The 10,118-nt window shown below is 37.8% G+C and overlaps 1 protein-coding gene across 1 annotated transcript in view; it reads left to right on the forward strand.

Moving 5' to 3' along the window:
• The window catches only part of TSPAN2 (tetraspanin 2), a gene marked incomplete in the record, with an annotated part of 83,487 nt that extends 76,009 nt beyond the window's left edge, over positions 1-7,478 (forward strand). The window contains 1 exon segment of the mRNA XM_072426405.1: positions 6,747-7,478. Coding sequence (XP_072282506.1) covers positions 6,747-6,812 — 66 coding nt within the window.
• Between the last annotated feature and the right edge of the window lie 2,640 nt (positions 7,479-10,118).

Raw genomic sequence — 10,118 nt, forward strand, 5'->3', positions numbered from 1 at the left:
GTACTGTAGTCTTCTTCATGGAAAAATAAGACATCCCCTGAAAATAAGACCCAGGGCATATTTTGGCATTTCAAAAAATATAAGAGAGTGCCTTATAATCGGGGAAACAGGGTATCGTTTGGCCTACTTAATGGCCTCTCCTACTCCAGCATGTGATTGGGGAATGAAGAAGCAACAGCATACCAGTTAGATATTTCCTGGGTGTGCTTCACTCCTGTAGGGCTTGAACTACAGACCATAAGACACACCTGACGATAAGACGCACCCAGGTTTTAGAGTGCCTCCCTCCCCACTCACCACTGTTACATGGAGCCTTCTCACACAGAAACACATCCCCAGCATCCCTATAGACGTGAACTGCTGATAAACACGGAGGGGGAAAGCAGGGCTCTGCGACCGATAGGATAAGGTAGGGGTGGACGGCTTTATGTTTTTTGAAATCCGGGCAGGGGAGGCTGCAGAACGGAGGGGCCATGCTGCAGGGGGGATGCCAGGCTAGATGGAACTTCAGCCGCCTGCTGGGGCCCCCCTTGGAAGCACGGGAAGGTATTCGGACCATAAGACGCAACCCCAATTTTGCCCCCTTTTTTGGGGGTGAGAAAGTGCATCTTATGATCTGAAAAATAAGGTATTTTAGACTATTTTAGACCGAGCACCAGCAAAGAATTAAAAACAAAGAATTAAAACCTTTAATGTCCTAGATTTCTGATTCTTTATTTTCCAGTGTTGTTGTGTTGGTTACACAAAGTTAACAAAAGACATGTTTGGGAATTCATGCTAGCTATAATTAAAATGCATCTAGTGAGTTCTGAAGATACACATATCCTTGATTTGAACGAGTTTTTAACTGTTTTTGCTAAAAGACAATTTAGCACTTACCTTTTAGTTCAGAAAATAGGGCTTCTACTTGTGTCCAATCTCATATCCTAAAACAAAGCATTATAGGATCATCATAGGTTGTAGGAACAACCTTTCAAAGAGGAGCGAATAATATTCAGGCTGATGACTGTTGGGCTTGGCCTAAATATTATTATATCAGTCCTGAGCTTGGCCACATGATCTCCTGCCAGAGATTGCATGGAGCCCTGAGACCTGAGAAATGCATTCTGTATCCTGTTTTTGTATAGGTCAGTTAAAATATTACCATAATATCTGATGCACAAAACCTATTTTCTTGTGACACATGCATGATTGATCTTTCATATGTCTTTTCCACAGTGCATGTTAGCCATGACAGTACCAGATGCTGCAGGAGATCTATGTGCAGCTCACCAGCCATTATTTTTCCAAAGATCAGTAGGTTGAATTGGTCTTTGTTAGGCCCCTTATTGAAACCCTTCCCCATAAATGTATATTTAATTACACAGACTAAAAGCAAACAAATGCTTTCCATTACTTTCCAGTGCATTGTCTATGTCCTTTAATTATTAAGTCTGCTTTATTTTTGCCTGGCTAGACTGGCATGTGTTGGCATATTAACTGTTGGCTACAATACGATAAGTCTGCTGGTATAATGGCCATATTTGAAGGACCTTGACAAGCTTTTATGTTGGTCCAACTATAGATATATGATATATTTATAATTCCATGACAAACAGACTTTCTAATATCATGAAAAGATGGTAGGCTTAGGACTTTCAAAGCAAACAATGCATGAGGGACCTCGCCAACCGATCACAATCATACATATACAAATGTACAACTGACACTGTACTATATTTACATCTCGAATGAGTAATCTCTGCATGTCTGGCAGATGGCAAATCAGTGTCATCAATAATAAGTCTACACAAGATGAATATCATTCAACCATGTCATTCAAATACGTAACAATAATGCTAAATCGCACAAAAGCATCTATTTATAAAGCAGTGGATCTGACATTCACTAAAACATTATCTGGTGGAAATCCTCCAGGTTCATGTGTTTCAATAGCAGTAATTGATTCTCTACCAGAGAGTGCTTGAATAAATGTCAGATTTACTACTTTATACACTCCAAAACATGTTCCTATAGCTGGAGATTTATAATATTTATATTATATTTATATTTTAATAACATACAGTTTGGGTTGGCCTTTCCATTTTTCAGCACAGAGGTCTTGGCCTTTTTACACCTCTTTATTATGATTGTGTGGGTATCCTCCGCTGAGCGCACTTACACAACTAAATAACACATGGATGGGTTATGTAATTGGCCACTATTGTTCATTTTTGTACACCAATAGTAAAACAATAAAAAAGACCATGGGACACTTGGATTACCAAATACAATTCCCTGTGGACAATCACAAGATTCATCTTGTGCAAGCAAGATTCTGAAAGTTTCTGCTTTCCTGGGGGAAATGTGGCATCTGCCAGTTGGTAAATTCCTAAATGACTAAACCATTATAGTTACAACTAGATTTTGCTCAATTGATTACAAATACACTTTACACTATTGTCACGAATAACAGGGAGGGGAGGGTAACAGAAAGGTTAATTAACTACTAGGCCTCAAATGACTAGGGAAAAGGGAATGGTCACCCCTTGCAGACACCCTAATCTTACCCTAACTCCTAACCGTATGAGTATCCCCTGATGGTAGGAAAGCTCATACTCAGGAACCTAGGCCCTACTAGCCCTGGATAGCCCTAGCAGTAGTGTCTGGCTTGAGACTGCTGGTTCCTTCCCCTATGAAGGACCCAGTGTCTCCCTGAGGCCTAGTAAACCACTAAAAAAACCACAAAACACCAAAAGTAAAGCGACTTATCTTATTAGCATATATCAACAGGAACACAGGATGGCTCAACACTCCAGCTATTCACAACCCAGCAGTGAATATTAACCGCACAGCATGAAGTGTGAGGCCAGACTAAATGGAGGAGCAGTAATGACCACCAGCTGCACCTGATGCAAGGGGAGTGCTCATTACAAACAACAACACAGAAACAAGTAAAAACAAAGAGACTGTCAGATAATCTCACATGCAGCTTGTCTGACAGATCCTCAAACTTCCGTCACGGAACGGACCGTGACAACTATGCAGTACATTTTAGTATTGTAATGTCACTAATTGAACAGAATAATGTCAGTGGGGTTAGAACAAGAAAGTCAAGTGTGTCGAACTGAATTTCAATATTCTTCAAGAGGCTATAATCTGAGGGCTAAACTCCATATAGGAAGCTATAGATATCTGGTACTTAACATCATAGTAACAATTGGAACTTACAATGGACCCTGAGGAAGGGGCCTTAAAACATTTCCTGATCTGCAAAATGAGATAAGGAAGTGTAGCATTTATTAACTGGAGACCAGATCGGGGGTAGTTCAATTTACATTCCTAAACCACTGAGGGTTGCATTGAGGAGCAAGAGTCATATATAAAGAAGAAACTACGGTAAATCCTGATTGAATTATTTGAAAGCAGCATAAAAGTCTACTTAGAATAGCCAATTATAATTCATGTGAAAAACTTGTTACGATCGTTCACGATCCTTTCAAACCAAAAGAGACTGAAAAATGCATGAACGAGCGCTGGTACATAACGCCATTCTGCTGTTTGGAGAGGGGAACGACAGAGCGGCACCCCGCTTCACTCTCTCCTCTTCACTTCCTTTTACCAAGACAGATCCATGAATGATGAGCGCTGTACGTATGCCAGATTCTTGTCCAATATCAGCCTTGAGGAGATTATTGGACGAGAATCATCTGTACGTGTGTACATAGTCTTAGCCTGGCGCTTTGTGTGTTAGCGTGGAAGTATTTGTAATATCTTTTTCATATTTCTTATCAATAATTTAAATCTATATCTAAATAAATTAAAAAATGTATAAACACAAAAAATGTATAAATTTGGCCTTAAGCTGCACTTAAAACACAAACTTTAAATTGGATTTTATTCTGGACAATGTTGACATCTAGAGGTACAAAATGAAATTGCACCTGAAAGGAAAAAATGAGTAAACCAGAGAAATCTTGGTCACTCTCCATTTCCACTGGAACTAGTTTGTAAATACAGCTGAATGCAAGTCTCTGTCAAGCTTCCTGCCCTCCTTGAGGATAAAGCACTACTGACAAAGCTTAATATGTATTGCACTTCTGCTGATTTTCCATTGAAAATAAAGCAGCTGGCAGCATGTAGTGAACGTGACGTTTTATGAGTTGTGTTTCATCCTGCAGAGGGAGTGAAAGCTTTACCAGTGAACGCCACTAGACTAGTTTATTTTCTTGAGTGGTGGCAGAAGATATTTTACAAAGAAGAGGGAGAGAAAGGAGCTAATTAGAGCAGGTGCCCCAGAAAAGCTGCTCCCCCTCTTAGATTGTAAGCTCTTCAGGGCAGTGTCCTCTCCACCTCCTGTGCCACTGTCTGTATCTGTCTGTCATTTGCAACCCTATTTAATGTGCAGTGCTGCATAATATGTTGGCACTTAAATCCTTATAAAGAGAAGAACTGGAAGGGCATAATGGCAGCACTTATCAACATAGCAAGGGCTCTGCTCATTTACTATGGGAACCAGCCCAGGGTTCCGGCTGGTTAGTTCTAAAAGGCACAGGATGAGGCAAGGTGTTCTTTTTGGTTTTGTTCACTGTATGTTACCCATACAACTCTTGTATATCACACAAAGCTTGCTTTACAGACAATAAACCTGATTTATAAAAACTCTCCAAGGCTGGAGAAGATAGACTATCGTTGGAGTACCTGGGTGATCCAGCAAACCTGAAATGGACTTCTTAAAAATAATTTGCTATTAGTTGGCTGTTTTCACAAACTATTGAAACAGGTTAAAGCAGAACTATCAGAAAAACAAAATATAACTCTAACCCTAATAGGTGGAAAGCCGTTGATCCCTGTTCGATGGACACCAGGTGCCACCATCTTTTTTCAGGTTCTTTTTCCTTTGTCACCTGACTGCGCAGGTGCCAGATTGGGTGACACGACTTCTGGAAAATGTGTCAATCTCATTGTACATGCGTGAGATCGATACTTTGTTTTTACATTACAAGAAAGCCCTCTAAGCAACTTGGCCATGCTCAGAAGAAGCCTGCAGCTTCCTGGGATACGTGACAAATGTATCTCAGGAGGCTGCGGTTTTCCCATTCAGTAAAAACAGAAGATGAGGGGGGCTGCTCTTCAAATAAATTTAAAAAATAGTATTTAAACATATATTTTCTTCATTATATAAAGTAAAAATGTGATAGCTCCACTTTAACTGGATCACCCAGGTTCTGTGATTTATCTTCCCCAGTCTTGGAGAGTTTTAATAAGTCAGGGTCAATGGTTGCATTTTCAGCACAACATGCAGTTTGACACCTAAAACAGTTATAAATAGTATGACATACTGTCAGGTTAATGTGCACCCTTATTTACAAAATGAAAGTTACAGTAAAGGTCTTTACTAATAAAGAAGAGGTATTTCCAAATGTTAGAGAATGCCATGTTTAATGGGCAAATAATGGGTGAATGTTCACTAATTTGGCATGATACATAGGTTGAATGTTGACCAAAAAAGATTTAGTTGAATATTGGACAAATTACTAATTGCATCTTTTGTAAATTGTCCCATAAAATGTTTTCTTGCCTTGCGAAAATAAACTGCCTTACAATTACTTAACATTTTGCTTTTCATTTTGGGCACTACTAATCCATCCATGTAATCCAATAGCTCACGTTGCAGTCAGCCACTTTTCCTAATAAGAAACATCAATATAATGTTTCCTTTAAAGACTGGTGCTTTGTTTTCAGTGCCATGGAAACATAGATCTTTCATTCCTATGAAGTGGTAATATGTTTATCTCCTAGAGCACTGAAAACAGGTGGACTTTTACAAGATCATTAAGTGGAATTATGATGAATACATTCACTCTTTGTACCAAAAATAGCAATACATCTGGCTGCTAAGTAAAAATAGATACGATCATTTAAGATCACTCTATTTAAATGGTTTTATTGAAGGACTGGTAAACATTCTGCAGAAGCGTATATAGAATACAGAATCTCTATCTGGGTATTTTACAGTATAGTTTTTACAGCACTAGTGCTGCTTTTTAAAGTAGAACTAAACCCTTCGAAAATATTATGATCGAGCAGGTCCTTTATTGTGGAAGGGGCAAGTAATGTACAGTACCATCTGCATTAAAATAACCTCACCTGCCTGATCACATTTTTTAAATACACTCATTTCAACCTGTTGCTGCCATCTTTTTCTTCCGGTTCCGATCTTTGGCAATCTTGATTGGCTGGGCCAGGAAGACATAACTTCATTCATAACCAACAAATCCCAGCAGCATACACTGAGCTGTACATACCCTCAGCTCATCAGCTCAGCATTGTTTTAAAAGCATCAGGCAGGTAAGTGTCATTTTATTGCAGAAAGGACATCGCCTGTCCCTTCTCTAATATTAAACCTGTCTGATCACAATCTTTGTTTTGCATAGCTATAAATCCACATTGATGGCAGCATATTTTTATGTAACCCATTTGGAATGCATCAAACTTGAGGTTATTGTAGAGCCACATTAGGGCACTTGTAACAGCAACAAAGTTATGTACTGTCCGGGATACTTTTTATTTGCACTATCAATTCCATTTTCAGGACAACATTTTGGGGGTGTACCCAATTCAAGCAGTATCAGTGAATCCTCAAGATTTAAAGCATAGCTGAAGACTTTGTATTTAATGAAATCCTTACCGGACAGCTCTAATGTGTTTCTGTATTATATTGTGTATTTAAATGTATTTAATTGATTTTTATGTATTTTTTATAGATCTTTGGTATGATCTTCAGTATGGTCCTTTGCTGTGCCATCCGCAATTCAAGAGATATGCTGTGATCTGCCGTTTGTGCCTTCTACCCCAGATCATTATCTTGGTACCTGCTGGCACAGGGACTGTTACACACCTGTCAGCTTGGACAAACCTTATTAGCCAAGCAATGTATATTAAGCAAAATGCTGTTAGCTGTGCTATGTATAAAACTAAGCAATATATTATAAGACCCTTTGCTCTGAGGAACTGTTATGGAATGATGTAGCCATTTTTTGAATATTACTTTTTATGGTTAATGTTCCAGAGCAGGGCCGCTTAGCTCCAGTCCTCCGGTCAGATTTTAAATAAACACTTTTCTCTCTCTTTGTAAACTATACCTTAATAAATTTACTGCTGTCTGTTAGAGAAATACTAAAAAACGCGTGGAGATCCTGGCCTTTGGGGATTGGAGCTGGACAGTCCTACTCTTTAGAAAATTGTCTCAATAACATGTAATATTCTACTGTATAAAGTTTTAATACTTATTTTGTTTTTGGTGTAAATTGAGGCCTTATCTTTATATCTAGCTACATTTTCTTTTATTTAACTGAATGTTAATATTGCTGTAAAATTACTGTAAACAAAGTAGATGTTTAAGATCATTTTATGCAATTTGGTTATTTACAAAGATATTAACTATTTAAAAAAAATGCAATGCTTGCCTGATTTATTAAATGTGACACTGACTAATGCATTGACAATTCTGTACAATTGTTACACCCAATGGCAGCTTAAATTATTATACAGTGGGACTGATTTATTAAAGCTCTCCAGCTGGCAGGTTCTCCCATGATAGCTTGTCTTCTGCAGTCCTGAGTTTTAAAAATATTTAAATAAGTTTTTTTTTTTTTTACTTCATCCAGGCATTGCGAAATGTATAGCACCAATACAATACCTGAAATAAATACCTAAGCATTACAAGAAAAGTTTTCACCCCCAAAATAAAGTAATTGTTATACCCGAATAGCATAAATAATTCATTATAATATATTGCTTTTTACAAGTATATATTGGTTTATGCACATAGTCACTCTACACCTTCATGCAATAATCTTCTTACATATCACCTTGCGGTAGTGTCAGTGGTAGCATGAGTGATTTCTTCTGCCCATGAAGAACATTTAGAGAATCTGGCTTCTGCTTCTCCCCCTGGTAAGCATGGTAGCAAATGTTTCTCACTACACCTCCATCTGTTTGATGATTTCTACTCTGTCTAGTGATTTAGACGTTGTTGGGAGCACTTTGGTTATAAAATACCAAAATACAGACATGGATAATAGTATGCTGGACTGTGCACATTTGACTCTGTTGGACTGATGAAATTATCCTTGCTTCCTTGCTTGTCCTGTAGTGGCCTTTCAGAGAATAGTAAAGCAATTTTCCAGCCCCTATTGCTTTCGAAGACTGTTGGAAATGTGTCTCCTGTCTCCTTGCACCTCACCTTGGATGAGGTTGGTCTCTTTGGTCTGGTTTTGCCCCAGATATCTTTTCTTCACCTTCAGGATAGAGATCTCCTCAGGGTACCCATTTGTGTTACTAAATATCAGGTAGAGATCTGTTGGGCTATATATTGTATTCTACTCAGACCTCTGAATTGGTGTTTCGCCCATCCTCTGGTTGGAGTTTGTTAGAGGTCAGGGGGTTTTGAGGATGATTTTGGGCATAATTTGCTGTGTGTTTGCTGTGGTTGTGTTTTCATCTGGTACGTAGTCATTTGGTAAATTGAGCTTTAAAGGTCTTGTCTCCAATTGAAAGATTTTTTGTTATGTATACATATATTTATATTTATTTTTAGAGCGGCAAAAATAGGCATTGTACACTTCAACATTTTGAACAGTAAACATGATTCGAATTTTGTGTGCAATGACATCTAAGGAGTTTAAATATGGCCAAATAGTGTGCAGCAAACATTAAAGGAGCTTCAACATGCTTTTTGTTCAGCAGTGGAGTCTTGCACGGTGAACGTGCACGGGGCCATGTTAGTTGAGTGAATTACTTATTGTAAGTGATCACTGGCTCTTGGACAACTTCTCTGATTAATCTTCAGTCACACTCCACAGTCAGAAATCACTAAACCAGCTGATATTAATTTGTACTAATAAAAGTAGAATTGCTATCTAAATACTGACAGATTTCAGCAGGTTTCTTGGCTTCCTATGCCGTTCTGTACTTCCCATTCCACTTAGTTACACATACCCTAATTTATGGACATATTACACATAACCTAATTTGTGGACATAATTATTTTAATTTCTTTGTATGTGTGGATTATTTAGGTTGTTACCAACATCTGGTGTATATTTCATGTAAGTTGCCCATATAGAAATATATTTATTGGGAAAAGGGTAATGGCCACATGTGATGCTGAGCCTCTGGGATTGAAAGGACTGAAATTTACTAAACTAAAGGTTTGGGCTGGGGACAGGCTGAGGATTTAAAGGTAAATGATTAATATTTTCAATATTTTCTTTGGTAACACTTTTTGTAGCTATTCAAAATAAATTTGTGATTTTAGCAGTAGTTTATACAGAGACAAAATGTATAGGAAACACATTCATGACTACTACACAGACTACTAGCCAGTAAACTGCCAAAAAAAAATATTAATTAGCAGTTTTTTTCATTTTGTATTCTCAAACACCATTTGCATTAAAAGTAAAAGACCACAGTATAAATATTAAAGTTCAGTAATCAACTGTGTTTTCACATTACAAAGTAAGTATACTCTACACTTGGTTATCTACAGAAACATATTTGCATTTTACAATAACAGCAACATAAAAGTAAGGTTATGTATACACGCCAGATGATTCTCACCTAATACAATTGGTTGGGCTCATCGGGGCCCGAATCTGACATATTTACAGCAGCCGTCCAACGTTGTCCATGGATCCATCCTGATAGACCCAGGAATGGCCTGTAGTGAACAACCACTGTAAAAGTCAATGGAGACGAGCACAGAGGGGTTCCATTCCCTCATTGTCCCCTTTTCATAGAACAGAAGGGTGCTGTGTGTACAATCTTTTGTCCTACACACGTTCAACATTTGCTATTGGAAACTTTCCTCATATTGAATGTGTGTATGTTGCCTAACCCAGACCTAGTTCTTATCTGCAAGTTGATATAATAGAGAATATTAGAATATTTACTAGAGATAATATATAACTTTTTATAGCTCTAGTGATTAGATTGCCATTATAAAAGTAATGACCATTTAAAGCTACACTGTTGACAAATAATTTTATTAAAAGTACCATTCATATGCTGAAAAGCTAAACAATAAATTAAATTAATTACTTTTGTGTAGCTCAAGGACTTTAATGTGTTATTAA

Source organism: Pyxicephalus adspersus, chromosome 1, assembly GCF_032062135.1.
Source record: "Pyxicephalus adspersus chromosome 1, UCB_Pads_2.0, whole genome shotgun sequence".
NCBI classification, from domain to species: Eukaryota; Metazoa; Chordata; class Amphibia; order Anura; family Pyxicephalidae; genus Pyxicephalus; species Pyxicephalus adspersus.